This window comes from Schistocerca serialis, chromosome 6 (assembly GCF_023864345.2).
Source record: "Schistocerca serialis cubense isolate TAMUIC-IGC-003099 chromosome 6, iqSchSeri2.2, whole genome shotgun sequence".
NCBI lineage: Eukaryota > Metazoa > Arthropoda > Insecta > Orthoptera > Acrididae > Schistocerca > Schistocerca serialis.
In genome coordinates, this window is record NC_064643.1 from 728,816,503 (window position 1) to 728,832,051 (window position 15,549).

The following is a 15,549-nucleotide window of genomic DNA, read 5'->3' on the forward strand; positions in this document are numbered from 1 at the left end:
CGTCCTTTAGTGTTCGCCACAGGTAAAAGTCCAGGGGAGTTAGGTCTGGGGAACGTGGTGGACACTCCACAGCACCTCTACGGCCTATCCATCTTCCTGGTAGATTTTCATCGAGATATGCCCTAACATGATTTTCGTAGTGGGCTGGGGCACCATCTTGTTGAAAATAAACTCTTCCGTCTCCATACAAGTCTCGCATGGTAGGCAACTGTGCTGTCAAAGAAGAATGGCCCAATCAAGCCCTGGTAAGACAAGCCACACCACACATTTACTCCTAGCAAATTCACGGCTTTGTCTACATGGACGTTCGGATTTTCGGTGGCCCAGTAGATGCAATTGTGGCGATTTACTGTACCATTGAGTTTGAACTGTGCCTAATCAGACCACACTATCATCTCTACAAACTCTTCATCGTTGCGCCCCATGTTAGTAAACCACTTGCACTACTCCATTCTACAATATGGGTCGTCCTCGTTCATTGCGTTTAGCAATCGTGGGACGTAGCACTTCCACTTTGCTGTTTTCAAAATTCGCCAAACATTTGAGCGACTCACTCCAGTTTCACAGGCACACTGTCTCACAGACTTATGTGGTAAGCGAGTGAATTGTTGTAACACATGACGGGAGTTAGCTGGACTTGTTACTGTTACAAGTCGGCCAGATCGTTGTTTGTGTACATCCTTAACACAGCCTTCAGCTTCAAATTTGTCTCGAATGCGACGAATCGTTAAACGTGTCGGTGGCTCTGTTTGATACTCATTTCGTCATTGCCGTTGAACGTCATTATTATTTTCGTACTTAAAATACCACTTCAAAACTGACTTCCTTTCATCGAATGTAAGCCTTGCACCAGCCATGTTTACTCGAGTAATTAGGTGCAACTAAGAACAAAACACTGACTATCTGGCGACTGTCATTTGACAAAACAAAACAACGCAATACAACGCTTGTGTGACGATTGCCGGAACTACGAACTATTACAGTACCAAAGATGAGCCAACTACATTAATTAGTTTGCCAGTTATGGACTTTTAAACAGTGGATACGTTTTTTTGGACCCCTCTATATCTAAATTCTTTAAAATAATGATACTTCCTAGCTTATACATGTATGAATGCCAGTGGTTTCTGAAATCTCACCAGGAATTTTCAATGTTGGGGAATCATGTTCATAATTGTAAAACAAGACACAGAGATAATTTTCATAGACACATCCAAAAAAATCCTTTTACAAAAACAGTGTACATTATCAATCCAAAATACTTTTTAATTTATTTCCACTGCAATAAAAAAATTAAAGAATTTCATGAATTCAAAGTAAAGCTACGAAAACCTTATTAACGAATAGCTTTTATAACATTGAAGAATATCTTAATATGAAAAAGTAAAATTATATATGCATACTGATGAGAAATGATTGAATTTATATGTATGTTTGCTATCAACTTAAATATGAGAAATTTTGTTGTAACTAGCCCTGACTATGAATAGACTACATCCTTACAGTGTATATTAGGTGCGCCAGGTGGAAGTGCAATTACGGGTGCCTTGGGTTATTTATTTCTCCATATACAATATGTACTTTAGGTGCAATTAGTAATGATAATCGTTTCTGTATGGTCTTTGAAATATTCTTCCAGGAGGGAAAACAAATAACTCATTTAGAAAACAACAAACATGAACGATTTTGTTGAATACAGTACAAAATAACAGTAACACAAACATAATATGGAGAATTTCTATTAATACTCCTAATACAGTTTAGTGTAAATCGTTGATACAGTCTCCACATATTACGTTTGCATGAACTATGCAAAGAAAGGACTTGCATCTTGAGCATTTGTGTGAAGGTTTTTTGTCATCTTTTCTGGGGTGCATTTTGCACCTCGAATGCGAAGGTCCAGGAGCATTAGGGACCACTCCTGACCATTTTATATTATTCTCCTAATTGTAGTTTTATTTTTTCTTAAGGGCTTGGGAATGTTACTTATACATTGCCGCATTCCGATGTGCTTTTCAACGAATGATTCTCCCAAGTTCCTCGTGAATTTTCGTCATAGTAAGTAATTAGCTTTTGGGCCAATGTTATATAGCAAATGTGCATTCATATCTATTACATTCAGAGAATGGAAAAATGTGGCTAGTGGCCACCTTTTTGTTCGTCTCCCTCATCATCATCATCATTATTTAAGACTGATTATGCCTTTCAGCGTTCAGTCTGAGTCATAGCCCCCTTATAAAATTCCTGCATGATCCCCTATTCAGTGCTAACATTGGTGCCTCTTCTGATGTTAAATCTAATACTTCAAAATCATTCTTAACCGAATCCAGGTACCTTCTCCTAGGTCTGCCCCGACTCCTCCTACCCTCTACTGCTGAACCCATGAGTCTCCTGGGTAACCTTGCTTCTCCCATGCATGTAACATGACCCCACCATCCAAGCCTGTTCGCCCTGACTGCTACATCTATAGAGTTCATTCCCAGTTTTTATTTGATTTCCTCATTGTGGACACCCTCCTGCCATTGTTCCCATCTACTAGTACCTGCAATCATCCTAGCTACTTTCATATCCGTAACCTCAACCTTGTTGATAAGGCTCCCCCAGTCGGAGGTTCGAGTCATTCCTCGGGCATGGGTGTGTGTGTTGTCCATAGTGTAAGTTATGTTAGATTAAGTAATGTTTAAGCTAAGGGACCGATGACCTCAGCAGTTTAGTCCCATAAGACAATACCACAAATTTCCAAAAATATTTTTAACGAGGTTGTTAGTGCAGTTAAATACCAAGGGGTAACAAATATGAGCAACGTAAATTGGGACGATGACATAGATAATGGTGTGGGGAAGGTGAATCCAAGATCACTTTCTGCTGGCAGATGACTTAGAAGATGCAACAAATCCACTAAAAAGACTGTCTACACTAAGCTTGGCCGTCCTCTGCTAGAGTTCTGCTGTACAGGATGGCATCTTTACCAGACAGGATTGATGGAGTACATCGCGAGTGTTTAAAACAAGGGCAGCTCGTTTTGCACATTCGCGAAATAGGGGAGAGAGCATCACGGATATGATGCGCGAGTTTGCGGTGGCAGTCATTGAAACAACGCCGTTCTTCATTGCTGCAATATCTTTTCACCTCCCCTGAATGCGAAAATATTTTGTTGATATCCACCTACATAGGGATGATCATCGTAATAAGGTCAGAGAAATCATAATTCGCACGGAGAGATATGAAAGTGATTCGATGTACCGTCTGCGAGGCACTTAAGTGTGAGTTGCAGAGTTGTCGTTTAGGTGTAGACGCTGAGTTTTATTTTACCCGCAGTGATGTTAATATTCACCTCTCTTGGCTTTTTTCCGCAACTCTCTTGCACTAGAGAAATTTTTTCTCAGTGACGATTACGAGTCACGCGTTTGCCATGTTGCTTTCTGACTAGCAACAGTGGGGACCCTACAGAACGCAGCTTACTACTCGTAACTGAAATGTTGAATTTTATGGCACAGTGCCGAGTAGGAAAAAACCTCACAACCCTAGGTGAACAGAGGAAACAAGATAAGATTCATCGGCAGAGTTACGATGCATATCTCGATGAGTTTAGAGTTGAAGTCACAGTGGTTTCACGTTTTACGAGGTGCAGTCAAGTTCTAAGGCCTCCGATTTTTTTTCTCCGGACTGGAAAGAGATAGAAACATGCGCATTGTTTTAAAATGAGACCACGTTCATTGTCAATACGTCCCAGAGATGGCAGCACCGTACGGCAGATGGAATTTTACCGCCAGCGGCGAGAATGAGAACTGTTTTAAATACTTAAAATGGCGACGTTTTCCTTACTTGAACAGCGTGCAATCATTCGTTTTCTGAATTTGCGTGGTGTGAAACCGATTGAAATTCATCGACAGTTGAAGGAGACATGTGGTGATGGCCCTTGTTCGTCTAGCAACATGAAAATTTGCAGACAACTGATGACATGCATTGACCACCTTCTCTGGTACCATCATAAAAGGTGTTATTTGGGGCTTCATTTTCACACCAGTTTGTGTGTCAATGGTAGTATCATGATGTATTGCTGATGATAATATTAATGTCTTACATTTGGAAGTAACGTAGTCGTACCTTTAGTGAAGTCGCATCTTTTGTGAAGCCAAAAACACTGCTATGCATTGTTTTATGGTTACTAGGCTAAAATTCTGGTGAAATTTCTCGCTTATTTTTTCGTGGGTTACCCACAACTGTTAACTTTTTCGTAAGGATAAGCTGAGCTAGTTGATATCTCGTATGCTCACTGTTACAAGTTACAGTCCTCTTGGTATCTGCAACAACTTCAGTCAGCCTGCTCACAACTGACAATACAGCACTGTCTTGACGAAAAGCTCCCTCCAGTTGTGTGCCTGTATAAATTTCAAAGTTTACTAAATAATTCATTCTGGCATCTACTACTGTGAAAACCTTTATTCCATATCTTTTGGGGTTTTGCAGCAAAAATTGCCTAAATGGGCATTTCCCCTGAAGGTATAAGCTGTTCATCAACTGTACAATATTCACTTGGGCTAAATGCATTTTACAACTATTATTTATAGCAGTGAGAAAGTCCCTAACTAGTGCAAATTTTTCATTTTTTCTTATAGTTTCATGGGTGTGTATGTCGTTAACTATGGTGGCCCTCAGTACAAACAAAAATCGTTTGCATGACATTGTAAGACTAAAGATTTATATGTCTTACCATAAATCTTCATAATTCACATGAACGGCTTTGTGAATTCCAGGCAAACAAAATAGTCCAAAAAGCGCTAGTAATTCTTCTCTTGTCATATGTTTGGCATCCTACTTTCTGGAATATCTATTTTTTTTACCGACTCCATGTATATATTGGTGCAATTTACAACTGAGGTCACTATATGTTCATCAAACAAAATGCAAAAAGATCGATGACAGACACTTCACTTTTGGGGTACTCCTTTCTTATGGGTTCTCATTGTTCTGACTGATATTTCCTTTTTCCATTTTGTAGACTTGTCTTTGCATACAAAGATATCTGCCCTCCTAGAACTCTACCTTGGATTCACTTCCTTCTTCTTCTCTGTTAGAGGCATGGTCACTCTCCTCCTCATGGTCCTCATGTTCTGTATCCATTCCTCCTACATCTACATCTGCATCACCCCTCTCCTATTTCTTCAGTCATGTGGGATGAAGTCATTGGAAAATACCAGAAATGGTACATAGGCAAAAGTGATAATGAAGTGTCTCCAAGGCTGTCAATGAGACTAAATATGTGTAAAACATTGAAAAGAATGTATGCAATACTCATTTGATTGTATTTCATTAATAATTGTATCATTTATACCAATATTCATTGAGAATTACAGTTCAAAAAGCAACTTACCTCCATACCAGTTGATGCAATCCCAGGCGCATGGTGTCAGAAATATCTTGTGAGGCTCACAACAACTAGACAGTTACTGGCAGGGCGATAGAAACACATTTACCTTAGTTTACTTTAGTTTTACTTTCATTCCAATTGATCAGTAGTGAGGAGGTCCTCCAGGATGTAGAACATGTCAGAAAAACAACAATACATGACAAATATTTACAACTAAAACAAATAAGCTAATGTACCATTCCACAGGTCCCAAGTGGATTGATCATCATTTTTTAATTAACACTATATGAAAGAGTCATTTTACAAATACTAATGCACTGAATTTCAAATTAAAAAGTTTTTTTATTTATTTATTTATAAGGTAATAAACGTGTAATACAACTACTATAATACTTATTTACGATGAACACATTACTGCTCTGAAATGGTGCAGAAGTTATATTGTGCTTATATATATATATACACAAATCTGTTGGTTTTACTGGGAAAGTCATCAATGGAGTAGAAGGAGTTGGCAACAGATAAATCCTTTAGGCCTCTCTTAAACTGAATTTCATTGGTTGTTAAGCTTTTTACGGCTGCTGCCAAGTTATTGAAAATGTTTGCTCCCGGATAATGTGCTTTTTTTTGTACAAGACTAAGTGACTTTAAATCCTTGTGAAGATTATTCTTATTTCTAGTATTGATTCCATGCATTGGGATGTTCGTTTGAAAAAGTTATATATTCTAAATGACAGATTCATTAAGGAATAAATATACTGGGAAGCAGTAGTTAGTATCCCTAGTTCCCTAAACAGGCTTCTGCAGGATGTTCTTGCGTTCATTGATGGACTACTGCAGTGAAGGTACTGAAAATGTAAACAACGGCAGGTGGCGTCCGTCAGGATATGGAAAGTTGGATCATCCATGTGTACATAAATGATCCCTTGCGCCCAGTAAAGGTTTAACAGGTGAATGAATAGATTGAAATGTGCACTTCTGCATCTATCCAGGTACACGCTGTCCTGTATTTGTAAAACTTCGTGGAAAATAATTGGCTGAATCAGAGTAAAAGTAAAAAGTGGGTTTCTGACAACCAGAAGTTTGGGAAATGTCCTTTGTAAATTGATATGTTAATCAAAGTGACTGAATCCGCTTGCCATAATATCAATATGTTTTGCAGTATTTTTCAGTTTCTACTAAAACCTAATTCTACATTAGAGAAACTGAAAGTAGCCTTGGTGCCGACATTTATTACAAGAGTTTTCAGTGTACTCATTATTTGCCCTACATTGGGCTAATCATTACATTACAGTAATACTTGTTCCACAGATCATGAATACGACATTTTGTAATGATGTGGAAAGTTTCAGTTTAATATGAGTTTTCTCTACACGTTTTTCTTTTTTTCTTTTTTTTTTTACAATTACTACTTCATATCTAAAAATTCACGTATTGAGTAGAAGGAGTACTCATTCATAAATTCTTTTCATTTGCTTTTAAATGCTAGACAGCTATACGTCAGACTTTTAGTGTTATTTAGTCAGTGACCAATGACTTTTGTGGCAGCCTGATGCACTGTGCTCTGTGCTAAAATCAGATTTAATCCAGAATATTGTAGATCATCCTTTCTTCTAGTGTTGTGGATACGGTACTTGCTATTATTTTTGTGTTGGGATGATTTAAAATAACAAATTTCCTATGTGAATATATCTATTGCGAAGGTACTGTGAATACCCTGAGTTCTTTAAATAACTGTCTGCAAGGTGATTTTGGGTGGGCTTCAGGTATTTTTCTTATTACATGCTTTAGGCAATGAATACTCTGTCTCTAAGTGGATGAAAACAGACATGGTAGGCGAATATACTGATATGCTTATCATCAAAATTTCCAATAATCCTAATAGCATAACAAGCTGAACCTAAACGTTTCAGCAGATCATCTATGTGTTTCTACCAATTCAATTTATCATTAGTGTACGCACACAGAAATTTTGAATATTCTGCCTTAGCAACAGACTTCTGTTCAAAGTCTATATTTATTAATTGTGTTATGTCGTTTACTGTACAGAACTCTATATACTGTGTTTTCTCAAACTTTAGTGAGAGTCCATTTACAAAGAACCACTTAATAATTTTCTGAAATACATTATTTACAATTTCCTCAGCTAAATATTGTTCTTTGGGTGTGATTACTATATTTGTATCATCAGCAAAAAGAACTAGCTTCTCATCTTCATGGATATAGAGTGGCAAGTCATTAATATGTATTAAGAGCAATAAGGGACCCAGGACTTAACCCTGTGGGCACTATTCTTGATATTTCCCCAGTGAGACGACTCTGCTGATTTTTGCATTTTGTCTCTACTGTCATTTTCAACCTTCTGCATTCTTCCAGTTAAATATGAATTAAACCATTCGTGCACTGTCACACTCATACCACAGTACTTAAGAATTTTATGATTCACACAGTCAAAAGTCCTTGAGAGATCACAAAAAATTGCAATGAGTGATGTTAGGTTATTCAGGGCATTTAATATTTGGTTAGTAGAAGTATATACAGCATTTTCCGCTAAAAAGCCTTTCTGAAAACCAAATTGAGATTTTATTAGTACTTCATTTTTCCAGATATATGAAACTACTTTTGAATGCATTATTTTTTCAAGAATTTTAAATAAAACTGTCAGAAGTGAGATTGGACAATAGTTGTTAGCACCAGCCCTATCCCCTTTTTTATACAATGGTTTAACAATAGTATATTTCAGGCTATCCGGAAAAATGCCTTGTTTCAGTGAGTTACAACATATATTTTTTGTTCCTTATTGTTTCATGAGACTAATACGAGCTGTTTATTGACTGTGTATCTCTAAATCCTGTTATAACACAACTAAAAATCTTAATTTCTGCAATTGAGATGTGAAACACTTGTGTAAAGTTTATAACCCTGTCTCCTTAGGTTAATTTTATTACGTTTTGTAATTTTTGTGCAGTAGACTTCAAAATTTTCAAAGAGAATGCTGGTAAATGTGCCTAAGGCATGTTCAACACATTTGGAAGCCTATGGGGACTATAACATGATTCCAGTTTCGCACTTTCAATCTACGCCTAAATCTAACTCTTGTGTTTTGCGATGTAATTTTGTATTTCTAATTTGGACATATTAATAGATGAAATAAATTTATTCGTGTGAAACGAGCTACGTTCCATATGCTTCATAACTGTTACGTTATGAGTAATTAGTCGTTGACTGGAGAAAAATAAATCAAACTGGCAGTTAACATGAGGAAAAAGAAATCATTAACTGTGGTATTACAGAAGGATTCGAGTATCGATGTTCAAAGCTAATCATTCACTTTACTGTGCTCTATGCTTGGTGTGTTGTGTGGTCTGTGAAGGAAGGAAGTTTAACTTGGTGTAATGATTGTTGTTACGAAGAATTGACAATATGCATTGTTGCATGTAATGAGTTTTGCTTGAGCGTATTTTCGTGGGTAGTATTATATAGTCAGTGAGTTTTGCTACTGGAAGCTGTAGTTGAACTTACAGTAATTGTAGGAGCTTGCTGTCAAACATTTGTCAGTTGCATTTTGCACAGGCGTAGGACTGCAATGCATGTACGCGTAATATTTTATAAACTGAAGCGGGTATAGTAGACAACGCTAGAAAATGGACAATACTGATGGCAGTGAGCTGGAAGATGGCGAGGTAAGAAGCGTTTACAGTATTATCGTACCAAAAATATTACAGTCTTTGATCAGTTGTTATATGTGTTGATTTTCTATGTTCTTAATCAGTAAAACACATAGTTGTTACACATCAGATTTGTTACATATCAAAAATATTATCGCTGTTTTATCATTTCTTCCGTGGGGTACTAAACTTGATGAATTTATTTAGGAGAACTTTCACTTTATGTCAAAAGTACTTTAGGGGGTGCCACAGTATTATATTCTCCACTGTAGTGTTAGATGCCGCATTGTGCGTCATTCGTTGTATTAACACATCAGACATCCCAGTTCCGTATAATCCAAGTGATTCAGTCTATAAGATCAATGATACACGACGTACCAAGTACGGCATAGTGATATTTACTCGTCAAATTAATCTGTAGGTAAAGTGACTAACCTTTTTGAACAGGACGAAAAAGAAAATCGATCGTGGATTTTTAAATAAAACTATCACAACCTTCATCCGAGAGAAACCAAAGTGTGGATAATCAGCTGAGGATTTGAACCCAGCTCTTCTTCCACTTAGCTTTGTTGTAAAAGACCTAATGGTGTATGTTTTTGGAGACTAGAATTAGAATCTTAAATTATGCACAAAAACCATAAGCGATTACATTACCGGTACATGGAATCTTTCTGTGACAGATCCAAATAAAAACAAAAGAATATCTGCTGACTTACTTCATTAATTTCCTTGTCAAGGATTCATATTTTCAAACTGACGCATATACAGTTATGCCTATTATAAAGAAAACTGAAAACTAGCACTAGGAACATTCATTTTTAAATACACCACAGACATACCCCTGTTATCATTGTAAAAATATACTTAGCATAATCATAAGTAGGCCTAGTTAGTATTTGTATAAGATGGCATATCCATTTAAAATAAGTTCCACAAGCAGAGTTGCTATTGGTTCTGCTCCAAAACCACTCTCTTCCATTTCCATGGATGTATGCCAACAGTGCATTATAAAGTAAGGCACCAATGCAGCTCATGTCTCTGAGCATGAGATCATATTTGCTTTTCATGGAGGGAGACATAGTTGTTATTATGGTAAGTCACTGTAGGTTTGTAGAGCTTAAAGCTCATAATCATCATGCACATTGTTTTTGCGCTGTCAGTATTCACAGCTTTTTAAAGTGAACTTTGCAGTGTGTGCCTTGTAGAGCTATGTGATGTATTTCAAATACTGTAGGTATTTTCTGTATAATAGCAAGTTTCTTTTATGGTGGCTGTCAGTTATGCCCTGGAATATTTTTCCATTGGTTTTGAGGGAGTGGAATTATCCAAAATATGCCAGTGTTAATACCTTTTCTGAATCAAATTTTTGAAATGGCTGTCAGAGCGAAACATGCTGAATTGAGTCACTATGAACATTTCATTACATGGTATTTTTCATGCAAGTCTTGGTATGATTTTATAGTTAAATTTGTAGTTTGTAATCTTACTGATTCCCAATCTTAAGGATTTAAGGTCATGAATTTGATTCATTTTCCAAATTTTTCTGTAATTTGGTTTATTCAAATTGTCAACATGTTAGCATTGAACCATGTGTAGACTGCACTGGTACAATGGTTGAACACAAAGATGCCTTATTTTACTCACCATTACAGTAGTATTAACTCAAATAATGTCGCTATTGTGTCTTAGTCATTATGGTAATACGGAACAGAAGAACACCTATCACTCTTTCATAAATTTTTATTTTCCCATTAGCCAGTTTTTGAGCCACTGCAGGTTTGTCATCAAATGGTGGAGAATTATAGGAACAAACTGCAGCTCATTTCTGGGATCACTTCCTTTTCTTTTTGTGGTTTTAGTGGCCTGTTTGTAGGACCTGGTATGGGCTGTAGGTGAGTGGACTTTTGAAAGTGGTTGTTAATACCACAGCAATACAAATAATGTATGGGGGTGTAATGACTAAAGTAACATGAGTGGTGTTCACTAATTTCTTACAAGGGAACCTCCCCATCGCACCACCCTCAGATTTAGTTATAAGTTGGCACGGTGGATAGGCCTTGAAAGACTGAACACAGATCAATCGAGAAAAAAGGAAGAAGTTGTGTGGAACTATGAAAAAAATAAAACATACAAACTGAGTAGTCCATGCGCAAGATAGGCAATATCAAGGATAGTGTGAGCTCAGGAGTGCTGTGGTCCCGTGGTTAGCATGAGCAGCTGCAGAATGAGAGGTCCTTGGTTCAAGTCTTCCCTGGAGTGAAAAGTTTAATTTTTTATTTTCAGACAATTATCAAAGTTCAGGCACTCACACGTAATCAATTTTGCTCTCCAAAATTCCAGGACATGTTCAGATTTGCTTGGACATATGCAGGATTTGACGGTCTACACACGGAAAAATTTGAAAACGTTAAAAACGTACGTTTTGACAGAGCACAGGGAAAACTGTGCGACTGTGAAACTGTTGCAATAATTTGTTGCAGTTTATGTGACAAACTCTTATGTTTTCATCACTTTTTTGGGAGAGATTATCACATCCACAAGAAAACCCAAGTTGGGCAAGGTAGAAGAATCTTTTTGCCCATTCGCCAAGTGTAGAAGTTAGGTGAGTCGACAACATATTCCTGTCATGTGACGCACATACCGTCACCAGTGTCGTATAGAATATATCAGACGTGTTTTCCTGTTGAGGTATCAGTTGACCTATGACCTTGCGATCAAATGTTTTTGATTCCCATTGGAGAGGCACGTCCTTTCGTCTACTAATCGCATGGTTTTGCGGTGCGGTTGCAAAACACAGACACTAAACTTGTTACAGTGAACAGAGATGTCAATGAACAATCGGACAGATCATAACTTTGCGAAAATAAAGAAATTAAACTTTTCACTTGAGGTTATACTTGAACCAAGGACCTCTCGTTCCGCAGCTGCTCACGCTAACTGTGGGACCACGGCACTCCTGAGCTCACGCTGTCCTTGATGTTGCCTATCTTGCGCATGGACTACTCAGTTTGTATATTTTGCTTGTTTTTTTCATAATTCCACACAACTTCTTCCTGTTTTCTCGATTGATCTGTGTTCAGTTGTTCAAGGCTTATCCGCTGTGTCAATTTATAACTAAATCTGAGGGGGGTGCAATGGGGAGGTTCCCTTGTTAGCGTGTATCCGAGTGAAGATCTTCATTGAGTGAACCACTTTGATTTTGTATGTGGAAAAATAACAAGCGACTTGTATCTTCTTAGCCAACCATCAAAGACTTGCCTTAATCAAACATTAACAATTTTATATTTCAAGTCAGAACACCCACCATTTAAGATTTTGATTAATCTTGATTTGTTTGTTCTTCCAGCAGAGATAAGCAGGCCTACCCCTACGAAATTTTGTATCACTCCCCGTTTTCAGATTTGAGTAGTTTGACATTTTTGACACTGTGATTATGCGAAATGACATTTACTGAAATTTTGAAAATAAATTAATATGCTTCGTTTATCACTCAATCTGTGAAGTTTGGTGGTTACATACTCTAAAGCATAAAGATTGTTAGTAGTGTTACATAATATCTATAAGCAGTCACATCAAGGCAAGAAAAATATCAGCATTGCATTGAATATCACTTAAAGTGAACGTGATAATCGCCAAAATCTTTTTTCCAAAATCATACTCAAAGAATGGCCTATCACATGGAAACTATGATTATTGGGGATTTTTTTTCTTTTTTATGTCTTTTTTTCCCTGGTTTATTCCAAATTTAGGTCTACTTTTAACTTTCAAAACCCTTTACCTGCTTTGACCTGTGTTGGGTTGTGTGACTACATGGTGACACAGTGCATTAGTTTGTCAATTGTTTGTGAGTGGTGTTAAAGATGTTGGAATCCTTGAGCATTTTTTGTGATAATAATATGGGAAGAGTTTGTGGCAGTTTGGTAGTGGGTTATTTTGATGTTGATAGCTGTGGGCAGTAGATAGGTTTCAGGTTTGGAATTGTTCGTGTGGTGTGTTGTTTGTGGATGGCGATTTCATTTTACTTGTTGTTTTTATTTGTAATGGATGGGTCATCCCAAATCAAATCACCAGGATCATGTCACCCGCTGTTTCAGATTTTCATTGAACTTTGTACATTTGCTTGTACTTACAACATAATAATTTCTGCAGATTTTTATTGATCTAGCAATAAAACTTCTTTTTATATTGAATTTTCAATGTAGTGATGTTCTGATAACTGGCCTCTGTAAGACGTACATGCAGAATGCTACTTATATACAGCAATATTCTTTTAACTTGGGGTCTTAATGTATGTCGCTTTCCACTTTCTGAGAAAATTACCTGTTCATTGAAACATGTTTATATCACATTTCTCCAGCCTGTTGGGAACCTTATTTTGGTCTGAAATAATTCCCAATATTGTAGGCTTTCTAATGAAATAAAAATTTTAATGTGTTTTCTATCAATGGACACAGAAATGAACTGAAAATCAACAAATGTCTTATGTGATGAAATAATGGTCATTTCAACTAATTTCATCCAGGCCCAACATCCACTGCCTCTGATTTGAATGAAACTGTTTTTTACTTGTTATTTTAACCATGGTAATAATTAGTGTAAAATTATTTCTTTCACATATTTCATAAAGTTATTGGAGGAAAATATGCCAAAGTTTCCAAAAAGCATACATAAATGCTTTTGCTGAAACTTCTCAATGTCCAGGCTGCTTTACTTCAGAAAAAAGGTGTAACTTAGTTTATTTTCAGCACACCAGTCAAATTTTTCCTCATACCAGATAAAGGCTACACTTTTATGGGAAAAAAATTTAATAACTCTGCTTGACCTCTAAGAACCCAGAAAAGCAACTTAAATTTTTATGGTTCAAACACTGAGTTCCTAAATATGCAAAATACTTTCAGGCAGAGCTGGTATCAGGCTGATAATTTTTTTAAAAAATTGAGTCTTAAGATATGATTGCAAATGAAAAACTGCATGGACTTTTGGAATTGGATTTCCATTTCTATATTTAAGTATTTCATATCATTGTTCAGAATGTCATTTAAAACACATTATGTAGACTAATGAATTTTAATGTATATTTGTATGGCTCATGTTTTGTTAGGGGTAATTCCTTGTCAGTTTAACACAGAAAAGTAGCATTTTAATTGGATTGTCTAAGATTTCTTTCTTTTGATGCATCCAATGACCCAAATAAAAGCTGGTAAAACTACCAATTTCCAGAGGTGCAAGACAATGTTGAAAAAAATTACAGGCCAGCTAAGTATGCCAATTGTGTGAAATTTACTTGCGTGGCACATTCGTATGCCAATCTGTTTATAGGCTGTTTCCCTTTCCCCCTGTGCCTCTCCTCTGGTTACCCTGCTTGGACCTGGTTTATGACTGGGATTTGAGTTTCCTTTTCCGGCATTTACTACAACTTTTCATTAAATAAACACATTGGTCCCCATTGTTAGGTTTGACCTGCCCCCATGTTCAAAATTCATCAGAAATGCAGATTGTGCAGGCAAGGTTGCCCAGTGTGGTGTATGCCCTACCTTTGCACCTTTCTGTCTTTGCACCCTTTGCTTTAATAAAGCAGAACACCCAAAACTGAGCATGATAGCCATCTACTTGTGGGGGAGGGGGGGGGGGTCACCAAGTACCTGCATGGTGGTAGCCTCCTGATCACACAGGGATTGCAATGTTAGTAGTCGAGCTGAAAACTCCCCATGTGTGCCAAGGTATATATGACCATCATGATTGGGGCATGGGGACTCTGATCAACAGATTACTGGCCAGGTAGCTATGATGAGGCTGGGCAGTATCCGTTTGGAGAGCCTGATTTAGGAGTGGATGGCACCATGGTGGATGAGCTGCAAATGAAGCGGATGAATTTATCTACCGCTGGTGGCCATACAGCTCCAGCAGTCTCCATGGAAGGAAAGTCATCTTTTATTGCAGAGAGATACAATCCTAAAATGTTCCCTTCCCTTACATTGCTGTGGGAGGGACGTAGGGCTAAGCAGAATGCAGAGAAATGCTCGCCGCAATGCTTGCTTTGCACGAGGAGTAATGGTGATTCCTTCGTGGCCGCAAAGCCCTTATTCTTTGTGGAGAATTTAGAAGATAAGTTTGAGGAAGTTCCAACCGTCTCTATATCTGCATCTTCATAGATAGTCCACAAGACACTGTACAGTGCATAGCAGAGGATACCCTGTACTGCTGCTAGTAATTTCCTTTCCTGTTCCACTGGCAAGTAGAGTGTGGGAAAAACAGTTGTCTCTATGCCTCCATAGTAGCCCTGATTTATTGTACCTTATCTTCATGGTCCTTATGCGCAATGTATGTTGGCGGCAGTAAAATTGTTCAGCAGTTAGCTTCAAATGCCGGTTCTCTAAATTTTCTCAATAGTGTTTCTCGGAAAGAACGTTGCCTTCCCTACAGGGATTTCCATTTGAGTTACTGAAGCATCTCCGTAACACTTATATGTTGTTTGAACCTACGAGTAATAAATCTTGCAGCCTGCCTATG

General features: G+C 37.4%; 1 protein-coding gene across 2 annotated transcripts in view; it reads left to right on the plus strand.

Annotated features, from left to right (window-relative positions):
- Positions 1 to 8,699: 8,699 nt before the first annotated feature.
- The window catches only part of LOC126484178 (phosphorylated adapter RNA export protein), a 113,313-nt gene continuing 106,463 nt past the window's right edge, over positions 8,700 to 15,549 (plus strand). Inside the window, exon 1 of one of the 2 annotated variants that reach the window (XM_050107588.1) lies at positions 8,700 to 9,054. In XM_050107588.1, the coding sequence (XP_049963545.1) occupies positions 9,016 to 9,054 (39 nt within the window). In that variant the 5' untranslated portion in view covers positions 8,700 to 9,015. Of the gene's footprint in view, positions 9,055 to 9,863; positions 10,132 to 15,549 lie in introns of those variants that run through there. The other variant, XM_050107587.1, reaches the window with a different exon arrangement.